Source organism: Eucalyptus grandis, chromosome 7 (assembly GCF_016545825.1).
Source record: "Eucalyptus grandis isolate ANBG69807.140 chromosome 7, ASM1654582v1, whole genome shotgun sequence".
Lineage (NCBI taxonomy): Eukaryota > Viridiplantae > Streptophyta > Magnoliopsida > Myrtales > Myrtaceae > Eucalyptus > Eucalyptus grandis.
Window position 1 is genome coordinate 21,233,750 of NC_052618.1, and position 25,348 is coordinate 21,259,097.

General features: G+C 35.8%; 3 protein-coding genes and 1 long non-coding RNA gene across 5 annotated transcripts; all 4 read right to left on the reverse strand.

Annotated features, from left to right (window-relative positions):
• Positions 1-5,678: 5,678 nt before the first annotated feature.
• On the reverse strand, positions 5,679-7,669 carry LOC104452970. 2 transcript variants are annotated; one of them, XR_005552765.1, is made up of 4 exons: positions 7,277-7,669; positions 6,829-7,157; positions 6,222-6,362; positions 5,679-6,107 (listed from the first exon to the last, which is right to left on the reverse strand). XR_005552765.1 is itself a non-coding variant. In XM_039316521.1 (4 exons), the coding sequence occupies exons 2-4, from the start codon at positions 6,943-6,945 to the stop codon at positions 5,856-5,858; spliced, it is 447 nt and encodes a 148-aa protein (XP_039172455.1). In that variant the 5' UTR covers positions 6,946-7,157; positions 7,277-7,651; the 3' UTR covers positions 5,679-5,855. The 2 variants fall into 2 exon arrangements, 1 of the variants encoding a protein (XP_039172455.1); XM_039316521.1 differs by having other exon boundaries at positions 6,892-7,157; positions 7,277-7,651.
• A 2,189-nt stretch (positions 7,670-9,858) lies between these two features.
• On the reverse strand, positions 9,859-11,331 carry LOC104452967. Its single transcript, XR_727033.3, has 2 exons — positions 10,997-11,331; positions 9,859-10,502 (listed from the first exon to the last, which is right to left on the reverse strand). It is a non-coding gene; the product is annotated as an uncharacterized LOC104452967 (long non-coding RNA).
• Positions 11,332-12,427: 1,096 nt separating this feature from the next.
• Positions 12,428-15,500, reverse strand: LOC104452982 (protein NTM1-like 9). The gene is made up of 5 exons (XM_018876932.2): positions 15,409-15,500; positions 15,154-15,337; positions 14,760-15,043; positions 12,999-13,145; positions 12,428-12,916 (listed from the first exon to the last, which is right to left on the reverse strand). The coding sequence occupies exons 1-5, from the start codon at positions 15,451-15,453 to the stop codon at positions 12,692-12,694; spliced, it is 885 nt and encodes a 294-aa protein (XP_018732477.2). The 5' UTR covers positions 15,454-15,500; the 3' UTR covers positions 12,428-12,691.
• A 6,095-nt stretch (positions 15,501-21,595) lies between these two features.
• Positions 21,596-23,326, reverse strand: LOC120295969 (protein NTM1-like 9). Its single transcript, XM_039317603.1, has 5 exons — positions 23,164-23,326; positions 22,736-23,010; positions 22,042-22,182; positions 21,783-21,902; positions 21,596-21,685 (listed from the first exon to the last, which is right to left on the reverse strand). The coding sequence occupies exons 1-5, from the start codon at positions 23,324-23,326 to the stop codon at positions 21,665-21,667; spliced, it is 720 nt and encodes a 239-aa protein (XP_039173537.1). The 3' UTR covers positions 21,596-21,664.
• Between the last annotated feature and the right edge of the window lie 2,022 nt (positions 23,327-25,348).

Consider the following 25,348-nt stretch of genomic DNA (forward strand, 5'->3'; position numbering starts at 1 on the left):
CTAATATATTTAGATAAATTTACTTCAAACTAATTTTTTGTATTACGAAAAACCCCCACCCAAAATAATACATAAATGACAAATTTATCTTAAATGATTACTTAAAAATCACAAAAAACGGATATATTTATGATAAATTTATCCAAAACTAATTTATTCAACTCAAAAATTCATCAAACCGACATATTTGTAACAAATACACCACCTATTAAATTGGATTAATATCACAAAAATGATAAATAATTATAATGCAAAAACATAAAGTAAAATTATCAAATTAAGCAATTTGATGATAAAATTTAACTATCACGTAAATTTATTAAATTTAGCAATTTAATTTAAAATGATAAAAAATTAATTAATGATAAATTTGTCACATATATATCAATTTAAAATTTTCACGATAACAACTTTTTTTTTTATATATTTGTCCAAGTCATCCACATGTGTCAAGTTGTGATTGGATTTCGCTAAAATATACATACCATGTTAGCCTATAATATGACAATAAGTGACCATTGAATACTTCCTTATAAAGTTAGGGGAAAATAAATTGAAGGGCAGAGTCGTACATTGTAGTAAAACTTATATGCATGTTCTTCTTAACTAAAGATTTTAGATTCTTATGAATATTTAGAACCTTTATCATTGTAAAATTGTCCTATATAGCAAATGTTTAGCTCCGTAAGTAATTCTTAGGTACACATGCCGTCTCTTCGATGATTGTCATGAAAAAAAATTCCATTTGTTATCGATTGGATTTGACTTTTACTAATTCTATCACATACGTTTAGACTCCATTTGTTTTGCAAAAAATGTGATATTTCTAGAAAATATTTTTTATGAAGTTATTTTCAGGAAAATGATAATATTTTTTAGTGTTTGGCTAAAACTTGAAAATGAAGTTAAGAATATTTTTCATTATTGGATATGGAAAATCTAATTTGATTTTTCTAAATAAAAATACACTAGTAGGGTGCTAATAACTTGCATATGGATAGCTGAGAACCAAGTATAGGCATTAGAGTATCTAGTTTGGCCGCCATGGACCTTGACTTAGGCTCTAGGGATTGGGGCACAATCACCTAGTCCCTTGCCCAACCTTGATGGACTCAAGTGCAGGCACTAGGATCTTGGGCTTGGACCCTGGCTTAGGTTCCAAGGCATCAGGCACGGGCACCAAGGCTTCATGGTTGGCCTCCATTGACCTAGGCATGAGCTTTAAGGAGGTCTTAGGCTCTACCTTGATGGACCTAAGCGAGGGCTGGGATCTAGGCATGAGCATTGGGTCTTGGGCATGGGCACTGAGGTGACAACCCAGCCTTGATGGACTTGAGCCCAAATGCTAGAGATTTAGTCATTGACGAAGGGGACCTAGGAATTAGCATTGGAATTTTGGTGCCTAAGCATAGAGTTTTGAAACAAGCATTAATACCGAGTTATATTCTTAAATATCAATTTTAGTTTTTTAAATTCAAAATCATATTCTTGAAATTAAGCATAGGTTTTCTGTTGACTAGAAAATTTTTTTTCGTTGACCCATTTTTCTAAGTGAACCAAATGCCGTAAAATGGGGAAAATGTTTTTTCTAAAAATAATTTCCACCAAACAAATGAATCCTTAATTACCAACATTGTATTAACTTTTAGGATTGCCCGAAGGAATGTATTGGTAACTTTTCCATTAAAGTAATTAAATTTGACATCGAGGTAAAAAAAAAACTTTGAATTTGATATGTTTTTTTAAATCATAGTAGATTAGATTGTGCTTTGAAATTATAAGAAGATTGATAATTTTTATTTTCTTTTGGCTTCTCTCTCTTATCTGTTATAAATGGCTCGCATGTGCGGGCTTTGTAAGATGAAATTTTATGTATGCAAAAATGGAATTTTTTTATGCCATTAGTCTTATCTACTCAAATAATTTGCAACCTCAATGTCATTACTCACTTTAAAATATTGCACTATAAATAACTTTTTACATGGTGAAAAACAGTTCATCAATAATCATCGAAACATAAATTAATTTGTTATAATGTTTGTAACTTATTAACCATATTGTATAGTGTCAAAGTAAATTGTTTACACTTGTTAGAACATTCATGATACTAGTAAAAGTTATATTAGTTATGTAGATCTATAAATTTAGATATTAAAAAACATATCCATCAACATCTAATAGATTCATCATAATGTTGTTTAGATTAGGCAAAAGTTGCACCGAAAGTGCTTGAAGTCAATGTGCAATCAAGTCCAACATGGTTTGAATAAAATAAAATCAAGTCCTTCTAGCAATGGATCAGGCAAATTTGCTGACTTGGCCCGCTGGAATCCAATGTGTCGTTCTCTAGTATATCTAGGATACGTGGAACCACGTGATAAAGTCAAATTTTCTTTTCAAAAAAGAAAATCAATAAAATAAAAGGAAAAGACCATCAAAAACCCCAAATTTTACCTAAAGTGACAATTTTACCTCATTTTTTTTTTTTGTAACATGAAAAACCCCAAACTTCGCCAACCGTGGTACATTTATCCCAAACTTTTTTTCGTGACACAAAAAATCATGAATTTCTATTCGTGTAACACATTTACCCTAAACTATAGGGCATTTTGATCTTTTTTCTTTTTTCTTTTAAAAAAAATTCTTTTTTTTCTTCTTCTCTCTTCCCTCCGCTGGTGTCAAGCGAGGGCGGCCCTTGGCTGAGTCAAGTTAGGGCACCCCTCACCCAATGTTGGGGAGGGCACCCCTTGCTCGAGTCTGGCAGGGGTGCCCTTGCTAGGCCCTCGTCAGCGTCGGGTGAGGGCACCTCTCGCCCAACCTAGCCAAGGGCCGCCCTCATCTAATGTCGGTGAGGGCGGCCCTAGCCAACCTAGGCAAGGGCGACCCTCACCCAACACTAGCGAGGGTAGTCCTCACCAGACGCCGGCTTCCTTCCACCATGGCTGGCGGAGGGAAGAGAGAAGAAGAAGAAAAAAAAGAAAAAGAAAAAGAAAAAGGAAAAACAGAAAAATTAAGATGAAAATGCCCTTCGTGGGGGTAAATGTGTTACAATTTATAAAGTTTGGGGTTTTTCATGTCACAAAAAAAAAGTTTTGGATAAATTTGTTACTTTGGCAAAATTTGGGGTTTTTTGTGATCTTTTTCCTAAAATAAAATGTCAAAATTTTGGGAAAAAAAATTGAATAACCTAAACCAAGGAGATGAAATAGACCATGGCGACCCTCCCCTTGCAAGAGCAAAGTGCATGTATGCCCTCACCTGCCTATGGTGAGCGTTGTCGGCGATGTGAAAAGCCTTGCTGCCATGGCATCTCTCTCTTTTGCTTATTTACTTTTTTTTTTTTTTTTGCTTATTTACTTTAAACATTTGTCTTTTTATTCTTTATATTATTTTTTTAATAATAATTAACCTATTTTATGAGGTGGTGCCCATAGTGGCACCACTTCAGTGCTAACTATGACAAAAGTAACATTATAAAGCATGACCTCGAATTCGAACATGCCGGATCAACAAATTTGCTTACACGGTTACCAGAAGGACTTAAGTCCATCATATCGAGTATTTTTATAATTTGCTTAAACATTATATAAATAATTAAGACTTTTGGTCCCCTTTATTTTACGAATGATACTGGTGAAGTATATTACATACTTGATCTTTTACACATAGATAAATTCCTCATGGTAATTGACTAACCATACTTTTAAAACTTGAAAGAAGTTACTCTTTCAATGAAACGTTAGTAAATTCCATACAGGGATGATATTTACTAACCATACATGTAAACTTTCAAAGTTGGTAATGTACTAATTATTTTAGTGTAGGTAATCTTTTGTTAATTGGTGCTTTACTAATTATACTAGTAACAATTCAAGCTGATTAGTTACCAACTTATTAAAATGTTGGTAAATTATCACAATGTTCGTAGTTTGCTTACCATATTAGTAAAAATTGAAAATTACTAATTCGTTGGAATGTTGGTAAATCTTTGATAGTGTTAGTAATATACAAACAAGTTACTTGGCATTCGAGTTAACCGGTTACAATCTGATCACCGACATTGTTAGAATTTACTAGCAATTTCATAAATATATTAACTATGGAAAATTTTCCAGCTTTTCCCATGACTAGACCCTAGACTCGTCCCCTTTAATGTGGTTAATTACAGGTTCATCAAGGCTTCTAAATTCCAAAATTGCCCTCCATGCATAGGAGAAAGCTCAAATAGGGATGGCCCATGGACTTCTCCCTTTCAACTCTAGATTTCTCACACGGCCAGACATTACAAAGCATGCCCATATGAGTATAGCTGATTCAATGAATCGCGTGTAGAACTCAATTCTCAGCATTCGTGTCTGGTGGAAGATTGATAATCAAGAAAGGAGAAGGGTCCATTTAGTTGTTCTTTTGATATACTTATGAGATTATAGAGATTGAAGTGTCGGCTCTACTGGGTGTTATTTTAAATTCACTTTCTCCTCAATTATACCCAAAATTTGCTTTTAATTTTAAATTGATACTTATAATCAATCAAGTCATGCACATAAATTATGACAAAAGTTACATGTTTTATATCTTGATTATGGGTCAAAATTTTGCTTGATTCTATGGATAAATGGCATCTAGATGCCACTCGATGGTGAGATATTGACTTGATTATGTTTGAAATCATGCTTTATTTTGTGAGAAATTGCTAGAAATCCTACCATCCAGATACCACTTATGGCTGAAGCCTTATGGGAAGCCCTCAACCATTTTTTTTTCTAAAAGGCACAAAGAACTTGTACTTGAGTCGGACAACTTGCAATTAGTCAAGGCCATGGACAATTCGAAATAGTTGAGTTGGGAGACTCAACCGCTTGTCTCAAAGTGCAAGGACAGATTGAGGGCTTTCTCAAATGTTCAAATTGTGAATTGCTCTAGAGATGCCAACCTTATTGCGGATTGGGTAGTCAAAGCTCATAAGAGAAATTACTTATCTTCAAATTGGGTCTTGTCCTCTCCTCAAATTCTTTGGGAGCTTTACGTAATGATGCCCATTTAATGGGCCTCTCATCTTTGCTAAGTAAATGAAATATTTCCATTTCTGGCAAAAAAAAAAAAAAAAAAAAAAGATTCCACTAATGGCGAGATCATGCTACGGATCGCCTTCTATTTTCTCTTAGAACCCATAATCAAATCAAACACCTAACAAACAACAATGGTCACCGTTTGAGGAGAGAGCGGAGCAGCGAGAAAGAACAACTTTGCTTTATCCATCGTCATGGTGGGATGGAGCCGCCATCGTGGTGAGATTAGAGGCAGCGAGATAGAGTAACGAGAGAGAAATCGAAAGAGAATGAAAAGCTTATCATTGGGAGTAATCAGGGCATTGATGAGGAATAGGGTTAAAATATTAAAAATAATAATTTTAAAAATAAAAAATAAAAAATAAAAATTTGAAAATTAGATTTAGTTAAAATATTTCTTTACCCTAAATCTAATTTTAAAATCTCAATTTTTTAAAGTGGCTAAATCTAATTTTGCACTTGCCACGTTTTAAAATGCAAAACGGCGTCGTTTGGGTTGACTTCCCAAGTCATACGTATGGACTTAGGGATATTACAACTATGGAGGGAAGTCTCATACTGCAAGCTCTCTCAACAGTTAGACGAATAGATATTCATGCATGATCAGTATTGAGTAGATAAGATCAAGATAAATACCCAAATTGTAAGGAAACAACAACAACAATAATAATACAATGTAAAAGGGTACAAGATTGACAAATGTCCTATCCCAGGAGAAGCATAGTTGGTACACGGCATAATCACTGATAAAATAAGTGAGGCTGAGATTAACATCTATAAAGGACCTCAAACACTGGTATTATCCTCTAGTTTAGAATACTGATCAGTGCTCTCGTTAAAGAGATCTGCGAGATCAATACCATCGCTTGGCGAATATGACTTACACCAAAATCCATCACTAGGTTTGTCATCATGTTGACAATCATCATGAGACAAATATTGCTCTTCGCTCATTTGAGGCTGCTGATCAGGAATTGGCAAATTAGAATTCGACATCTCGTTCGGAAAGGGGAATTCAACAGTAACTCCAGGAGATGCCTGAGTGACAAAAAAGGAAAACCGAAGGAATAATCAGTACTCGAGCTTTAGTATGATTAGTTGCATCTCTAGATCACATGTCTCTTTGTATCAATCAAAGCAACACTTGCTCACCTGTGCACTAATATCTTGTGTTTCTTCATTTTGGGAATCGTTCAGATTACTAGGGCGGCTTAAATCAGTTGAAGTACTCGCTGTTGCTGACTTTGCTTTCTTACTTTTCTTGTTTATAATGTGACAGAGAACCCACGCTGCCTACAAGGACAATGATACCAGGGATGAGTTTCAAAATTACATAAACGAAACTCCATTGTTGCACGAAAGTACTTTTTGCACAAGATAGATCAAGCGTAACTTATCAAATTTAAGTAATTTTTGTTTCAAGAACAAATTGCCCCCTTTGTTGCTGCAGAAACACTCTACTTTTGGCATTATAACCTTCACTAGTCACTCGAACTGAAACACAAGGTCATGAATCTATCACTTAAAATGATCTTCCGTAAGTTTCGTTTCTCGATCTTCCTCATGAAATTCTACAAATATTCCAGGAAAGGTTCCAAGTCGGGGATACTATTGTTCAAAGTTAAACTGGAATTGAAGGTAAATTGCGCTTAAATCATGGGACTGAGGGACGAAACAGAAAATTAAGAACTCAGAAAGCCAGAAACTTCAAGAAGCTGAATGAGGAACATATGTAGATAAATGATGCTATCAATTTTACCTGCACTTGTAACGACGTTAGAGATGCTCAATTAGGGGAAGCAAAAGAAGAGAAGTCGAGTACCGGGTCCGAAATTTCGCTATCCGAAACATTCGATTTTAGGTGATATTCGTACATATGTGAGTTGGTCCTATGGGCATCTCTTTGTCGACCTTTGTGGTAAACCAAGCTCCTTCTGAGCCCTATCTGCTCACCGGTGTCGGGTGCTTGTATAACACGTTTGGCACATGTCTCTTTCCAAAACCCGCCCTTGGTCTTCCTCTTCCTCTTATGACCACGGGGACAAAGGAAGAAACCCTCGTTTCCATCCAACGGGAGACTTGACAATTCTACAAGCAAAGATTGGTTCAATGGTAATCCACTAAGGTCTTACGGGTAACTACAAATTACCGTCAAACCATAAGAAAATAGAGAAATTGAGAACACTTGAGGACTAAATGTAAGTTACCATTGTATCGTGCAAATAACTCTGAAGGCTCCAAGTTGTAGATGTCTAGCTCGGGAATTTCACAAACAGTTTCCTTTCATTTGAGCTTTTTTGTCAAGTAATGACCGACAAGCTGGTCCTCCGTCGGTTTGAATCTGACTCCCACCGGCCATGCCCTCGCCGATTCTGCCATGCTATATGGTTGCTATCTCACGTTCACTTCTGCAATTGAAAAAAGAGGAAAAGAGTAGAGAATGGGGCTATTGAGATAAGCGAGGCATAGAATAAAAACAGAGGAAAGAGAGTTTACTCTTGACTTGACTTTGCTTAAGAGCGTTGGCTTTGCTTGAGAGCGTGGTATCCCAAGCTCTTCCAAGTGGGTCTTCTCAACCCTTGTTTGAGAAGGCAAACTACTTTTCCAGTGGATCCCACCTCAAGTTCAAGACGACGACGTTTTCTCTAAAAGTAGCTTCTTCAAAAGTCCACAACGCGCATTTAACTTCGTTAATCGGACCCATTTGTTTGTTTTAGCCAATGGGAAGATATGACAAATAGCCACATGACCTTGAATATGCAGGAATAAGCATATGATGGTATGAAGTTCAACAGTGTTTTTTAGTGAAGAAGACTCTAGAATTTCATGTGTGTTACCATGGTAATCATAATATGAAGCTGTGTGAAGTGTTTCCTCAGTCAAGAATATTCTAGAATTCCATGTAACACGCATAGTGGGAACAATGACGTTGAAAGTGAAAGAGATAAGATTCTTGTTAGTACAATACATGCAAAAGCACAACCAATTTCTCTTTACATATTATATGTATAAACAAAACTTAGATGCATGTTCTTGACAAACAAGTTTAGCTTCTCATCAGAATTTAGAACTTTTTGTCATTTTAAAAAAAAAAAATTATAAACTCACCATCGGATGTGATATAAGTGTAAATGTTTAGTTACATAACTAATTCTAACACATGCCATCTTTCCAATCATCATGAATATAAAAGTTGGTTCATTATCAATGGATTCAATGATTTACCAATTCTACCCGACATTTGATTGCCAACCTTATATAAGTTACTAGGTGTTGTATGAAGGAACGTATTAGTAACTTTTCCAATTAAAGTGGCTAAGTTTAATATTGAGGTAATAAACTTTGGATATTATGTATATTTTCTTAAATCATAGTTGATTAGATTATGCATGTAAACTTAGAAGAGGAATGATCAATGTTGAAACAAAGTTAGTGTATCCATATGTGTATCGGTTTAAATTGTTAAAAAATATATCTCGAGTTTAAGATTGTGAAATGAAAACCTAATTAAATATAAATGTTTCCAAACGTCCAAAAGTTGAAGTTATATTTCCGTCTTTAGAGGAATTCGATCATTCTATGCCCAAAAAGTATGGATTTTTTTTTTTTTTTTGGGCCCAAAATTCTTGTATTGAACTCCGCCAATGGCAAGACCAAGACTTTATTACATAAATTTCAAAACCTTTATGACTTGATTACACTTTTTAGATATTTAGAACTTGATTGCTTTTTTTTTTTTGTACTTAGGACAATACAATTTTCACAAGAAGAAATTTAAACTGTGCACATGTCTTTGCGAGCATAATTCATTGCTTAAAAACATATTAGAAATTTACATTAGTTAATTATTGATCTTTTCAGAAATCTTGTGATTTTTATAAATACATCTCCTCCCCCAAAATCATGCGAGCAATGTATATTGACTTTCTCTTAATTGGCAACACCTAAAAGTTCCACAGGGTATAAATGTTGATACATAATTTTAGAGTTAGTTTGTTTCACAAAAAAATGAATACTTTAAAAAATATTTTTCTAAAAATGATTATTTGTGTCGCTTACAAAATTAAATGAATGAAAATATTTTCATTGCCCACATAAATATTTAAATTTAAATTATTATCAATAATGAAAATATCTTTTATCGACTATTTATTTTAATAAATTATTTTTTAAAAATATTTTTCGAATCATTCATTTTTTTCCAAAACAAATGAAGCCTTTAACGGTAAACTATTGATTTTTGCTTTATAAAAAGCACAAACAAGTTTTCTAACTTGTGGAAACGCTGTTCGTGGTCATGACAGAAAAACAGTTGTTTTATTATTATTTTTTCTCTCGCAAGCCATGATCTATGACTGCCGATGTTGTCTGTGGTTGACCGGTTTATTGCGCCCAGCTTGTAAATCCTCGATAACCTGTTCCGTGATCACAGTCCATTTAGCCTATTTAACCCGTTTTGAAACTCAAAGCCATTTAGGAAATTAATCTAGTTAGTCATTAATTTTCAGAAATCCCAAGATTTCATCTTTTGTTCTATCGTTCTCTGCCCTCCAACTCAAGGTAGCCTGATTGAGCAGGAGGGTTGACGTCGATGCCACTCACGATGACTCCATCATCCAGCATATTCTAAAGTAATACAGAAAGTGAGTAGTGGAATCGTATTCGGTTCTGTTCTGTTCCCGTTCCATTTCCAAAGTGAAAGAAAATACGTTAATCAAACTGATTACAAAGTTACAGACATTGCAGACCCACTATGCAACAGACAATACTTAAACAAGCACAAAGCACAAAGACTGAACCATATTCATCTCAATACATCATTAGTATAATATAAGACATGTTCATGGCTCACAGGAGAGGAAAAGAAGGTACGATGGCATCCTGTGGTAAAAGAAGACAGAGCATCTAAGAACGTAGGACTGATTCTGGGGTTTTGCAAAAGGGGTTTTCATTTATCGATGTTTGGGCTCAGAACCCTGTGATTTTATATACTCTCTTTTATACAATCTTCGGAGGAGATGAGTACTGATTAGCATATTGTAGGCGATCATCATTTGAGAATATGCCATTATCTGCTCATACTGACTGTATTGTCCATATGTCGTAATTCGGATCGAAAATCGACTGTGGATAAAAAGAAGAGGAAATTTGAAATGAGGAACATGCCTTCTTGACAAGAAAAAAAAAGTTTCCTTGATTCTTTCAGAAAGTTCATTGTGCTCTACAATAAGCGAATGAAAACTAGGTTGCATATGGCTTTATAGATCGCTTGTTGACATATCTTCAAATTTTGATTAGAGATACATGGATAGCCTCTTTTGAGATATCTTGACATTCTCAAAACTGCTTTGGTTGAGGTGTCACATATGTTGATGAAGAAGATTATCAGCCTTCTCATCTTGTACTTCTTTCAAGAGGCCAAGAACAAATTTCCTGTTCAGAATTTAAGAACCCAATATCAGTTAATATGAGAGTAGCGAAAGGCAGCAACAATCAAATCCTTACAGAACTCAGATGCCCACTGATGTATATCTATTAACAGAGGATCAACAGAATGCAACATGGGATTATCACAAACTCATTTTCTAAACCTCGGCCAGTTATACAGCCTAGAAGGGCCTAGCAATCAAGTTCTTCAGCTGTCGCTATTGTTACCCACGAATCAAAATTCTCATAAACACCAATTATTGACAACCAATGTTTTGTCTACCCAGTAAGGCTCAGGTTTATGAAGAATCAAGGAAAGCACTTTCGCTTATTGGGATCTGAACAATTCAATTATGGTGAAAACAATAAGTACTGGAAATGGCACCAAAAACCTATATACAGCTATCTAAAATGCCTCTGGGATGTCATTGGTGAGCAAAGATGTGCTCTACCTGTGGAAGAACAGAATTGAGAATGAAGAAGAAGAAGAAAATGATTACCTGGCCTCTCGAAGCATTCTACTAGGGAACGGGTTTAGGTGATATTCGTGCATGACCCATGCCCGTGTGTTCCTAGCCAACACCGGGACTGATTGGGGCACCAATACACGGCCCGTTCTTTCAACTTCAAGTAATGATTGACGAGTACTTCTACAAAGGGCTTCGACCCTGAACCCCGTCGGCAAAGACTCCACAGCTTTGTTGAAAGGTTTTCCATTTCGCGTTTTCTGCACCAGAAACACAATGGAGATGAAGTTTCTGGACTTCGCTTGGAGATGAAGTTGTATACACACTTACATGAGAAGGGATGGAAATATATAACAGCACTCACACGGAATTTGAGTCCTGCCTGTTTCATCTGACCCTTTGGTGGATTCCACCTACTTTTTCCTTTGCTGTCCTTATCTTCTTTTCTTTTTTTCTTTTTTAACTTCAACGTGATTCTCAAGTGCTCCCAACTTCATCCGGAAGTTGAGATGATGGAGACCCAATTGTTGGTCCCTACCAGGATGCTTGTAGTCCATATATTCGCTTTCTTTATTTGGGTCTTTTTCTTTCTTTTTGTTATGTTTCCGTTGTTTTCTCTTTCCTCTTTCTTTGACATTTCCCAATCCTTTTCAGTGGGCATAACATTCCAGTGACCGTTGATGTGAGTGCCACCCAAGCAAGGGGATTTTTTTCTTTCTTTCTTTTTTTTTTAAAAAAAAGGGTAAAAAAGTAAGCAAGAACTCCACCAGAGGTTACGCCTCTTTTCTTATGGCTAGGAAGACGTTACACCTCCTAGCACTACTTTTTATCGCTAGACTAAAAGGTTCTTGATTTAAAACTTGGGGAAGCCATTATCAGAGGTGCGGGGCTCAACTCCCACGCTCTGCAAAGAGAGGAAAAAAAATTCTAAGAAAAGAGAGAGTTAGAGGTAGGATAGAAAAAAAAAATTATTGATTTCATTTAGTGTATGTTTGTAAATTTAAAATGCATTATTTAAACCAAAAAAAAAAAAAAATTATTATTTCCTCGAGTTCGAACAAGATTTGTTAACATTTATATAATGTCATTTTTTATATACAAGAAAATATATGTTTAGTTGTAACTTATGTTGATGACTCATCCTAGAGTAAAATAGTCAGGTAAATTTGATGAAATACCAAAGACGATGATTTTGTTTCTTTTCCAAGTATTATACATATTGGAGTCGCAAGATTTTGAGAAGTGATCCTTCCCTCTTAGAAACAAGCATCTTACTTGAGTGATGAATTGGCCGGTCGGTGAGCTTGGTGTCTTATTTGAGATTAAATTTGTCACTTTAAGTCCTTATTTGAAACAATTGCCACTCTAGATCCTTATTTGAAAAAAAAAAAAAAAGTCCCACTTCATGCCCTTAACTGAAATTTCCCCAAAAGTGATGGAGCAGGAGGGACTAGAGAGGAAATATCCGTACCAATATTAGTGTCTAAAAGATCGAGATATTACACAAACTGAGAGACCAAGTTAATAATACAAAGCTTATGCACGATTGAGAATTTTCACTAGAACATGATAAAAAACACTGGAACACTTATATAGTAGCAAAGCACTAGCAATCCATAGTAATATCTACACCATAATCTCTTCCCATAGTATGACTTGCAATAAGGCCAACAAGTGGCGATGCCGTTCTATACATGTACGAAGAAAGCGGGCCAGTCCATGTTAGTTTTAGCTCCAGAGATCAGAGAGGAAGATAACATCATCGCTCGGAGGACACGACAGCGCAAAATGTTTGTCACTAGCTCCGTCAACAAACCAGTTATCATTGCGCAACGAGCTTTCCATTCCGAGCATGTCAGGCTGCTGAGGAACATACGCACTGTGGTCCGGTAATCCATGATTCAACATAGTATGGTTCGAACTTTCGGATTCAACAGTCACTGCTGGAGATGCCTGAGGGAGACAATGGAAAGAAAACAACATATTCAAGCTTTAGTTTGCTTCATCATGTCAACCTAGACCGATATTTGCTTACCTGCAAGCTAAAATCTTGTGCTCCTTCACATTCGGAATTACTAAGAGTACTGGAAATGGTTAGATTGGCCCTGGTACTCATAATTGCTGACTCCGATCCTGCTTTTTCACATTTCCTGTTTGTTATGTGACAGAGGACAAATTCCCTCTGCAAAAAAAAAAAAAAAAAAAAAAAATGATGTTGGATCTGAGTTTTATGCTGTGTTTGGAAGGTGAAAGAAAATAGAGGGCAAGAAATTTTGGGTGAGAACATAAAAAGCAAGATTAACATTTTTGTGAGAAATATGAAAAGGGAAATTAGATTTTCAAGAGTTAGAACCGATAATAGGAAAATAATTACTGTATTGCTTGACTCTATAATGAGTTACCATCAAGGGGTATTTATACCCTACAGATAAAGACGTAATCTTATCTATCAAGGAAACTATCCTAGGAACTAAGGAAAAGTACAGAATTAATTACAGTTTCCAAATATTTTGACAATATTATCAACACACACTATTTTAACCTGCATTTTCCACTCCTAGCATTTGCAAACAAAGCAATAGAGTTACATCGAAGACTAACGCCAATATTACCTGAATATATTGAATCTTGTGGTGTATGCACTTCAATTTTTTTCAAAGCTTATAGCCTGAAACTTTCACTATATGCAGATGTTGACACACACATTCATATCACTTATTATGAGTTTCTACAAGCAAACCTAATAAGGTAAAGGTTCTCTTATTTGTTCAAAAAATGGGGAAAAACAGAAAGAAAAGTGAGCTACGTTTAGTATGCAAGAGTGGAATGAAATTGGAATTCTTATTCCACCTTTCACTACTATTCTTGCATTTTGTTGACCTTCTAAAGGTTTGAATGGGCATTCCATTTCAAATTTTGAAGGGATGGGCATTTCTTTAAGTACACCTATGCAATGCCCATTTCATTCCCTTCCCTTATCAAAATAATTCCATTTTAGATGTATAGCTTATTGGTTTAAAGTCAATATATATATATCTTACCTTCTACCAAAAAATAAAAATAAAAATATTATGGTACATTATAATTGTGATATAAAAATATATATTTTGTTAAATGCAAGTCTTTTAATAAATCGAAAGTCTAATTTACAGAAATGTCATTCCATTTCATTCTGACACAACCAGACAAAAGAACTGCCAATCTATTTCATTCCAATTATTGTCTTTATGACAACCAAACAAAGAAATTGGAACTCAGTTCCATTTTACAGTAATTTCTTTTCGGTTCTGTTTCCCATTCCAGTCCATACCTTTCCATCAAACCAAATGCAACATAAAAGGTTTCCATGCACACGGCAGGTGCGCTCCATGGAAAAAATTTTAGGCACGTCTATAATAATTTTTTTTTATACTGAAAATTTAATCCGGACAATCGATTTTGATTTTTGAGTGGTTTCCATTATTCTATTTTTCTAAAAATGATAATAATGATTGCTTATGTAGTACCAATTACTTAAGAGTTACTCCGGATTGCTGTGCTTGACGGTCCACACCGGGGAAAAAAATCCCTAATCATGGATCAGCAAAGCCAGAAAACGAAGACAATAGAAATGATCGGGCAATAATCCACAAGAAGCAGAATTGAGGAACACATGTAGCATGACAAGGAAGGCATATGCACATACTCAGACTACTATATTCTTTACTAGAACAATTAGAAAAATAACATTGAACTGCATTGATAAAAATGTTAGAGATGCTCAATGACAGGAAGCCAAAGAAGAGAAATTGAGTACCGGGTTGGGAATTTCACTATTCGAAACATTCGATTTTAGGTGATACTCATGCATGCTGAAGTGGGTTCTGCGGGCGTCCCCTTGTCGACCTTCGTAGTAAACCAAGATCCTCTTGAACCCTATCTCCTCACCGGTGCCCGGTGCTTGCACACCACGTTTCTTACTCGTATCTTTCCAAAATCCGAACTCCGTCTTCCTACTCGAACGAAGGCTATTTGGGATCTTGTTATCACGGGGGCAGAAGAAGAAACACTCGTGTCCATCCGACGGTATCCTTGACAGGGCTATACAAAAAAGCAATTGGTAAAGTGTCGATTCACCAAGTCTTAGGAACAACCAACATAAAGAACAATAAGGAAAGATTAAATCTGCTCGATATGAACTGCACAGTTACCATTGTATCTGGCAAAGAGATCCTGAGGCTCCCACTTGTAGATATTTAGCTCCGGTATTACGCAGATAGTTTCCTTTTCTCCTTTCAGCTTTCTTCGCAAGTGATGGTCGACGAATTCGCTCTCCGTCGGCTTGAATCTGAGTCCCTTTGGCCATGTCTCCGTCGGTTCTTCCATAATCCAATCCTGCTTACTGGGAAAGATAAGAGAAGAGTGGAGAATGGGACTAAGGAAGCAAGTAGAGGAAAGAGATTTACTCTTGGCTGGACTTTGCTATAGACCATCGACTCCAAACAGGTCATTTTCTTCGAAGACGACGACGTTTTTACAAGTAGCAGCTTCTTCGAAGGTCGAGATATGAAGTTGCTTAAGCGTTTCCTCAATGAATAATGTGGAATCTCTTGTCAATGCATACTTTGAGCGATGATGTGTAAAGTGGTAAAGATGAAAAGATTCTTATTAGTACGATTCCCGAAGCAAAGTCGATTCTCTTATATATCCTTAATATTATATCTTCCGGACGAGTTTAGAAAATTAAGTTCTATACTTTTGGCAAAATTGTTGTTCTTGACTTAAAGCTATATCAAATGTATTATGTAATCATTGTGGGATGTGAAATAATGGTATATTTGTAATTACATGACTAATTTTAATGTTGCCCAAATCTAGCGAGGGAGCCACGCCTGGGCAAAGCCTCCTCTCCCCAAATTTGGGCATGAGGTGGCCAGCAAGCGTGGCTCTTGCCAACCTTTGAGACCGGCTATAGGCGAAAAGAAAGGAAAACAAATCAGAAAATTAAAAGAAATTACAAAAACTATCCACGTTAGCTTCGGCCGTTCCACGTAGAAGGGCTCTGGCCATATTGCCATAGAGAGATTGAATTGACAAATTTTCGAAAGGTTTAGAATTAAATTAACATAATTGAAATGTTTATAACTAAATTGGCAATTGTGCAATAAGTTTATGACTTTTTGAATAATTTTCCATCTTTCCAATGATTATTGCAATCAATTTTGGTCATCATGAATGGATTTGCTAATTTATCAAAAGTTTGTTTGTTGGTATTTATGAATAGAGCAAAGTAACTACTTTTTACTTTGCTTTCAAAATTTAAAATATTATTTAAATTTCAAAAATTTTCAAAAAAAATAATATATGAATCTACTTGTTGGTATTTACAAATCATAAAAGTTCTAGTTGTTTCATAATTGAAAAAAAAAAAAAATCTTATGTTCGCGTCATAAGATTTGAAAATAAAGTTAAAGTGAAAGCAACTCCAAACAAATCCTAATTTTGTTCGACATGTATCACCTTGACTATAGGTATTTTTTATTATTGGGAACAATGATAAGTATTGATCGATGCAAGTGTAGAAAAATTATCAATTCAATTATAAACCTATTTTATGAATTTTAATTTAATGATCAACAATTTTATTTTGTCAATATAGTCTAAACCTTTATGTAAAATTCCAATATAGTCATTTTGGACATTTTTGTTTGAAATTGTTGACATGGTAGTCAATCAACTATCCTATGTGGCACATCAACGATTGAAGTAAACAAATTTACTCAAAATGAAGTCAATTTGTTTTTTTGTTTTTTGTTTTTTGTTTTTTTGTAACTTTCTAGATTTCTTCAATTTTTGGGTTAAGTGCATTAGAATTTCTAAAATCTGTCACAAAAGTACAATTGAATCCTAAAAATTTCAATAAACTTTCTAGATTTCATCGAGCATTTCGCATGATTCTATATAAGATCATAACAAAATAATAATAAAGCTTGACTTGAAAATTATCATATGTCAAATAAATATAGAATAAAAACTAAGGCATGACACGGATTACATTGTCAAGCATTATAAGTAGGCCAAGTTTCTGTAAAGATATTAGTTGAGAATTAAAGTTACAATAAGTAGTGTCCACTCCCATATCTCATACAATTGGGTGCGCAATTTTTTGTTTCATACTACAATTATGTCAATACAGTCATAATCATTTTAATTTTACCAATTAAGTCATAAGTCTTTTGACGATTTACTAATGTAATCTTATTTGCCAATTTTGGCAAGAAATCGCCTACATTGTCGCTGCAATACAACATGGCATAACAAACATTGATGTAAACAATTTTTTTTTTTTGTTTTTTAAATTTTTCTGAATTTTTTTATTACATTTTTCTTTTCTTCTTTTCTTTCCTTTCTTCTTTTCCCTAACCGTGAATCGACATGGTTGCCAATCGGCCATCATTGGCCACAAGCGAGGTCCGAGCGAGGGCCTTTGTGCCCTTACCTAGATCCAAGAGAGAGCCGTGATTGGATAACGACGCCCTCACTTGGTTTGGGCAAAGGCCCAATATCTTTGGCTAGATCTTGAAGAGAGTGCGGAGATCCTTGCCCATGGCTAGTAAGGGCCACAACACACTCACCTAGACAAGATGAATGTCGCTAGCCCTCGCTTATGGCTAGCAACCTCACTAGCCCATAGTTGTAAAGAAAACAATGAAAGAAAAGAAAAAAAAAAGAATAATAGAATTCAAAAAAATTAGAAGAAATTTAAAAAAAAAAAATGTAAAATTTGTGCTTATCAACATCAATCGTATCACGTAGGATGGCTGGCATACATATAAATGATTTCTGGCCAAAGTTGATTGCATAGATGATATTGATAAATCATTGAAAAGTTTTGAACTCAATGGTTATAATTAGAATATTTAAAATTAATTTGGCACAAATACAATAAGTTTAGAACTTTTTCCCAATTGTGTTGTGTCATAATCATTCTATATCGAGTTCATGTTAAACACAAACTAGTCACAAATCTTGTCGTGAATTTGAAATTTGACCAAAACTTGATTATCAAACAAGGTAGAAAATACAGTCTCATCTAGTGTGAGCTTCTCTACCCATTATGTGGTAGCTTCTTCCTTCTCCAAATCCTAGATACCCATAACTGACCTCCCCTCCCATGGCTGCATCAATCCCACCATCTTTAGACTGGGGATTTGGCTGATCTTCCACCGAAATTGCTATAACTAGAATTCTTTGGTTCTGCCGCCACCCCCTTCCTTGCTGTTTCTTCCTTTTCCAAACCCCAAAAACCCAAAACTTGTTTCCCCTCCACCATTCCCCCCATACACAGACTATGGATTTGCCAATACTAGTTGCAGTAGAAATTATTCACAATTCAACACTTCCCTCCTTGTAACGAGAGTCCACTACCTTCGTCCCCCCCCTCCCCACCCACCCTTTCCCCCTTCTTCCCCCAAAAGAAAATCTACAATGGGGATCACCTAAAACCACCTTCTACCCATACATGAACCCAAAACCCCTTACAAATACACTTTTCATAACCACCAAAAAAAAAAAAAAAAATCACTCAAACCAGAAACCCTAAGTACAACTTTCTAAGCTCTATCAAGAGCTCCCTTCACTCCATAACTTGGGCAAAATCTAACCTATCTCCACCACATCTATCTCATCATACAATCAAATTACAACAAGATATATATGGCTAGGAATTCTAAGAACCAGCTGAGGCTAGCGACATTATGCAGGAAAATGGACAATCTGTAGCCTGAAGAAGATGTCACAAAGTTGGTAGCAGAGGCCACTGAAGAAGAGAAATAGGAAAGTCAACTACTCCTCTATGGAAAACTTTATTTTAAACCCAACATTAATTTTCAAGTTTTTCTAAGTACAATGAGGAAAGCTTGGGAGCTAGATTCAGTAAAATGTGAGCAAATAGAACTTGGATTTTTCTCTTTCATTTTTAGCTTTGTTGAGGATATAAAAAAAAAAAAAAAAGAGTTCTAGAAATAGGACATTGGTCGTTTGCCAGCAATCTCCTCGTTCTACAGGAAGGAGACCCAAATATTCCAAAACATTATTATGAATTCACACACTATGCTTTCTGGGTTCAGATCTTTGGGCTCCTTTGAGCTCATACCAATGAGACATCTGTGCATCAAATAGCAAAAAAAATTAGGAGGGGTTGAAGAAGTAAAAATTGAAGCAAACACAGCAACTCGCGCAATGCTGAAAAAGCAAAAGTGTGCGTAAATTTGGCAAACCCACTAAAAACCGGCACCATTATCAATATGGAAGATGAAAAAAGGCAGTTAGATTTCAAATACGAGAGACTTCCACATTTTTGCTACTCATGTGAGCGGATAGGCTATTATGCTAACTATTGTCTAGAAATTCCTCATGAAGAAACCGGCCTACCCCAAGATCTTCCTAGAAGATATAGGTTGTGACTTGAGGAGGAAGTGAGAGAAGAAAACCCATTTTGGAAAGTCTTTTATGGGAAAATAGAATTATTCTTTAAAGAAGGGGAGACAAGGCCGGCCATGCCAAAACTTTCTGTTGATGGCACTGTAAGAAAGGAAAATGCAAAACCAAGTGAGATGGTAATAGTCTCATGTAATGCAGAACATGATTTTCTGGAGGAGGACGACATAGTAACAAACATGTCAACAAGCTAGGGAAAGAGAACGCAATAACTGTAAATCCAACCACTCAACTTAGCAAGCCCAAAGAAGTTTACAGTACTGCTGAAGGAGGAAAAAAAGGGGGCACGAAATCTCGATAGCCAAAAAACATAAACATATCCAACCTTAATTACTGAATGAGGAGCACCTCTCGGATGCTCTAATCTAGGTGTGGGAAGGGGTTTAAGAACAAGCTTTGGTGGCTAGCCCTAATAAGCACCCATGCATACATGAAGTTATTGAGCTGGAACAGTCAAAGGTTGAGCACACCCTTGACAATCTAGCATTTTAGAGCCCTAGTGGCTCTAGAGAGGCCCGATTTGGTTTTCCTTATAGAAACTAAGAACAAAAACAGCATGGTCACTCGTATCAAACAATAACTGAAATTCACACATTCAGTCATCATTGATCCTCTTGGAATTGTGAGAGGACTAACCCTTATGTGGAATGAGTTGCAAGGACCTCAATAGTAGATACTTAATGAGGATAACTTTCCTTCATGCCCCCACAAACTACCATCGAAGATTATAATTATGGCAAGCTATTTGTTCTATTAGTACGTCGAATACCCTCCCATGGCTTTGTATAGGGGACTTCAATGAAGTATTGTACAAATGGAAAAAAGGTTGGAAAGCGCAAGGCGAACTGATATATGATGGTGGCGTTTCGGTAATTCTTGAATACATGTTCACTTATGGACATTGAAAGCAAAGGATGCTCCTACACATGAACAAATAACAAGGAAGTTGAGGAGTTAGTAAAAAAGAGGTTAAATAGAACCTTATACAATCTAGAGTAGAGAGTTTTATTCCCAAATGTTGAGACCTTTGCAATTGCCAACAATAGAGTCAGATCATTGTCCTATCCTACTTTCCTTAGACTCTAATGGGGTGAGAAAAAAGAAAATTTTTAGATTTGAGGCCTTTTAGCTAGAATATACATAATGTTGAGATGTAATACGTAGAGCTTGGGAGAATGAATCAATTACCTGAATATTAAAGCCAAGACAAGGTAGGTTGCAACGGCCCTAGGAAAATGGAGCAGGAAGAAATTTCAAAATGTATCTAGACAAATCTAATCACTCAGGAATAGACTTACTGAGCTGTCCAACTATGTAGAAGATGTGTAAAATTTGTTTAGAAGTATCTAAACATGTCTAAATACAATTAAACACGTCATTCTAATAGGTTTAACATGTTAATAGGTATTAATTACATGTGTCTAAAGCATATTGAAAAAACATTAAAGAGTCAATCCGCATGCAACCCATTTATCATCCTGTATAAAATAGATTAATTAAGCTTAGCTCAAACACGCTCAATACATGTTAGAGAGTTGCTGGTCTGATTCCGTCGGATGCGCCAGGGACACTATAAAGACTACTTATTATTTGAACAGGAAATTAATATTCTGATTTTATGTTGGATGAGAAAAGCCATAGAGGTATCATTTCTATTTCTTTTATGTCCCGCTGGGTTCAGGTGCTATAAATAGTCTTGTTATAAATGTGAATTTTTGAATCGATTAATTTTCTCTAACTTTAGAAGGGAAAGATTGTCGCAGCAAAAATTTAGTGGGGTCAAAGGGTCACATTATTACTAATATAGAAAAAAAAATGTATAACAGAAAATATTTTGAAAATCTGCAATTACCCCCGCCCCTGTACTCACACGAACAATTAGTCCGACATGGCTTGCCGATTGATTTAGATGAAAGCATCTGATGTTGAATTGTAACTAATACATATAACATAGTCTCGACATGGGTCACTGCAAAATGCCCCGACTGTTGGAAACGGAAGGCCGCTATCGCAATCAGCATCTTCATTTATTAACTAAAGCTTCATATCCACAATTTTGTCCAACAATTTCGTTGAAACAAGTGCAATACGGAATGTGCAGTACAATACATCTCAAAATATATATTTAGGTACCAAAAAGAAAAAAAACCACAACCCTGAAAAGCTTTCTAAAGCGTGATCCTGCAAGGCCAGCTAATGGTGTTACTCTTCAGGTTCCAAGGCTCACCAAAAACCATCGCCCTGCTGTACCAAACATAGTGATCATTAGTTTAATCAGGGATTACTAAATGGTCAATTTGTTCCGCCCAGTGAGTAAAACTATCAGCTCCGTGCCTCTTACCTGGCCATCGTTGTACATGTGGGGCTGCGGATGGAAAGAGCGATACGAATTGTAGTCCGGCAGGTTGCTCTCGAGCGTCTGAAATGGAACGAGCGATTCCATGGTTGCTTGAAATGATGACTGACGTCAGACGAAAAGTTTCGTATTAAAAAACACTCGAAACTACTCCGGAATTTTCAGCAAACATTATTTTGATCGAAACAGGTGAGACTAGGGAAGGAAAATCCGGAAAAGAGGTTCGATCCTTTCATTTATTTACCTCCTGATCTGAGTCCTCTGTCTGCTCATGTTGAGAAATAACCGGAGTGTCCTCGGTTACCCTAAAACCTCTTTCAAAACTGGGCGAAATATCCAAGCTTTCACTTGGTTTCCTCTTCAAGCGACAAAGGATATAGGGTATCTGCAAATATTTATAATTTGTTAATGTAACAAAGATTAGAGCCAGTAGAATCCGAAAGTTTCACTTTGATACAATGCGGAAAGTAAATGAAAGACAGAACCTGAAAAGTATATGTCACATAGTCAAAACAGAAACAAATAATAATGACAAGATACAAGAGTGCAATTGGCTCATTCTTTTCATTTTATCATCCCCGCACAAGGTGGGGCTAAGCTCATGGAAAATTGTGCAAGTCCCATGAACAGCTTAAATGAAAAATGTCGACCTATGTGGAAGCTCCTAATCTAGAGCAGTTTATAGGCAAGTGGCTGGATTTGAATGGGTGACCTCTAATTCCTAGACTGAAAACCATTGACACCCCTAAACAATTGTGCCAATCATGAGTAGTTAATTGGCTCGTTGCACTGAAAGTCATTGATGTTATGTTATAGTTCAAAACAACCATCAAGTTACTTTCTTCAGCACAGCCTAATGCTCTATTAATTCATTCCTCACTAATTTATTTTGCAAATGAAAAATATAAGAGAAATCTTAGATAGATCAAATGGGGAACCTGAAAAGTTGAGGAGTATCCGTTAAGAAGTTTCGGATTCAAATGATATTCATGCATGACCCATCCAGTCTTGACGCGACCCTTGTAAAAGACCAAAATCCTCTTGGTTCCTATTAAAGCCTTGGTGTCTCGAGCTTTTATCTCATCCTTTTGACAAGTGATCTTCCATTTACCGCTTGTTGTTTGCCTTTTGATGCGCTCGCTATTTTGGGCTAGGTAAGGAGAAGGACAAAAGAAGTACCAATCCCACCCATCAGATGGAATATTTGATATATCTGCACACATACACGGCAAAAGACTTTAGAACGACTCCTCAAAACACTATAAGTGCATATGATGTAAGAGCAATTTTTCATCACCTAATACGATAAAAGAAATTGATGCTAGAACCAAAGAAAAATGGAAGGGAGTGGGCGCATAAAACTCACGTTGATACAATTCGGGTAATTCCCAAGGATCCTTAGCATAGAAATCCTCAAGCTCGGGAATGACGCAACCATTGGCATAACCAAGTACCTTGCTCATCAAATGTCCTTGAAGGAGTTCTTCCTCGGATGGAAGAAATCTGAATCCCACCTGAAATCGCTCCATACAGAGCTTTGAGTATGGCTAATTAACTAAGACAAATGATGAACTTGAGTGTGGGAGTGAATTTGTGAGTTCATATGTCAATCGGAGATGGCAATTTATAGCTGGACTCAGCACTGACTCAGGCTTCTGGGTTTTTGCTGCTTGCGGGTCCTCCCTTGCGCCACAAGCCCCTTTTTCCCTAAGCTCTTGCTTATGAAGGGAAGCTCGATGCATTTTCTAACTTCTCTGCTGAGGGTTACACGGTTACACCTAAGAGAAGCTACTGGTCAGATTCCCAATCTATATATTTTTAATATTATATCTTCCGGATGAGTTTATAACTTTGGAAAATCAAGTTCCTCATACTTTTTGGCAAAATTGATGTTCTTGGCGAGGAGGGTCATGCCTGGGCAAGCCTCGCTTTTGCCAAATTTGGGCGAGGTGTGGCCGATGAGCGTGACCTTGCTGACCTTTGCAACAAGCTATAGGCGAAAAACAAGAAAAGGTGAAAAGAAATTAGAAAATTAAAAGAAATTGTAATAATCGTTCAAGTCAGTACCAACCATACCACGCAAAAGGGTACTATTTACATTGACAAGAGAGATTGAATTGACAAATTGTCAAAAAATTTAGGACTAGATTAACGCAATTCATGACTAAATTGGCTGTTGTACGATAAGTTTAGGATTTTTTGGATATTTTTTTTCACTTTTCAATGATTATTATAATCAATTTTGTTCATCAAGAGTAGATTTGATAATTTACTAAAAGTTTGTTTGTTAGTATTCATGAATAGTGCAAATTAACTACTTTTTAATTTCCTTTTAATTTTTTTTTCAAAAAACTTATATATAGATCTACTTATTGGCACCCACCAGTGAGCAACTGAGTCGGTTGGATTTTGAGCACTTCACCGCAGAGGTCCTAAGGTCAAAACTCCGTAGATGCTATCACATCTAGGGGACCATGGTGGTGGGGTATTGACGCTTAGTCCGAAGTGTACCATGGGTTGCCGATTAGCGTAAGTGAAAGGCGAGCTCGGTGGATTCTTGATTACCAAAAAATATAAAAAATCTACTTGTCGGCGTTTACAAATCATAAAAGTTTTGGTTGTTTGAGAATGTATATATATATAATGGGCACCTAATGAGATTTGAAAATAAAGTTAACGTGAAAGCGCTCTAAACAAACCCTAATTTTATTTGACATATGTCACCTCGACTAATAGGTTCTTTGTTTCTTTTTTGGGTAATAAGACACACTTTTCCAAAAAAAATTACGAATTCAATTCTAAACTTATTTACAAATTCTAATGTAATGATAAAAATTTCAATTTGCCCAATGTACTCTAAAGCTTTTGCATAAAATTTCAATGTAGTCATTTCAGACATTTCCACTTGAAATTGTTGACGTGATGACCAATGGCACACCGACACTTTGAAGTAGATAAAGTTACTTAAAAAGAAGTCATCTTATTTATTTTTATGAACTTTCTAGATTTTTTTCCTTTTTAGAATAAGTGTATTAGAAATTAAACTTGTCATAAAAGTGTAACTAATTTCTAAAACTTTCAATAAATGTAAATAAGTTCTATAAGTTCAATTGAATCATAAAACTTTAAATAAATAAATAAAATGCAATCAAAGTCCACGGATTGTCAAGTTTGTCTATTCAAGTTTTTCAGTTGATTGCATTTTTTGAAAAAATTTAGGACTCGATTATACTTTTTTGATAAGTTGTAAAACTTTATGGCACTTTTTAAAGTTTTAACACTTAATTACAAGTCAGTAACATTTATTACTTCTTCTTTTTTTTTCTTTTCATTGTTGTTACTGTTCATCTTCTTCCTCAAGTTTCTCGGTTGTCGCTCGTCCTGCCATGGTCGTCGTCTCCACCCCGCCACCAAGCCCTGCATCTCCCCATTACTTGAATTCAACCCTCGCCACGCCTAATACAACGAGTTGCTCCTAGATTTGGATGGCTCGATCTCCTTTCCTCATCGAATTTGATCAACAACTGGGCCACGGCATCCTTACGAGGATC

What these genes read in the sequence shown, in the direction of transcription:
- LOC104452970 (XM_039316521.1), bottom strand. Translation starts at nt 6,945, where the DNA reads ATGTACGAATATCACCTAAAATCGAATGTTTCGGATAGCGAAATTTCG. An exon ending in ATAGCGAAATTTCGGACCCG is followed by an intron (nt 6,363 to 6,891) that starts GTACTCGACTTC and finishes TTGTCCTTGTAG; the next exon opens with GCAGCGTGGGTTCTCTGTCA. An exon ending in CACAAGATATTAGTGCACAG is followed by an intron (nt 6,108 to 6,221) that starts GTGAGCAAGTGT and finishes TTTGTCACTCAG; the next exon opens with GCATCTCCTGGAGTTACTGT.
- LOC104452982 (XM_018876932.2), bottom strand. Translation starts at nt 15,453, where the DNA reads ATGACCTGTTTGGAGTCGATGGTCTATAGCAAAGTCCAGCCAAGA. An exon ending in TCTCTTTGCCAGATACAATG is followed by an intron (nt 15,044 to 15,153) that starts GTAACTGTGCAG and finishes TTTTTTGTATAG; the next exon opens with CCCTGTCAAGGATACCGTCG. An exon ending in CACAAGATTTTAGCTTGCAG is followed by an intron (nt 12,917 to 12,998) that starts GTAAGCAAATAT and finishes TGTCTCCCTCAG; the next exon opens with GCATCTCCAGCAGTGACTGT.
- LOC120295969 (XM_039317603.1), bottom strand. Translation starts at nt 23,326, where the DNA reads ATGGAGCGATTTCAGGTGGGATTCAGATTTCTTCCATCCGAGGAAGAA. An exon ending in CAGAGGACTCAGATCAGGAG is followed by an intron (nt 21,903 to 22,041) that starts GTAAATAAATGA and finishes GTCTGACGTCAG; the next exon opens with TCATCATTTCAAGCAACCAT. An exon ending in ACATGTACAACGATGGCCAG is followed by an intron (nt 21,686 to 21,782) that starts GTAAGAGGCACG and finishes TGTTTGGTACAG; the next exon opens with CAGGGCGATGGTTTTTGGTG.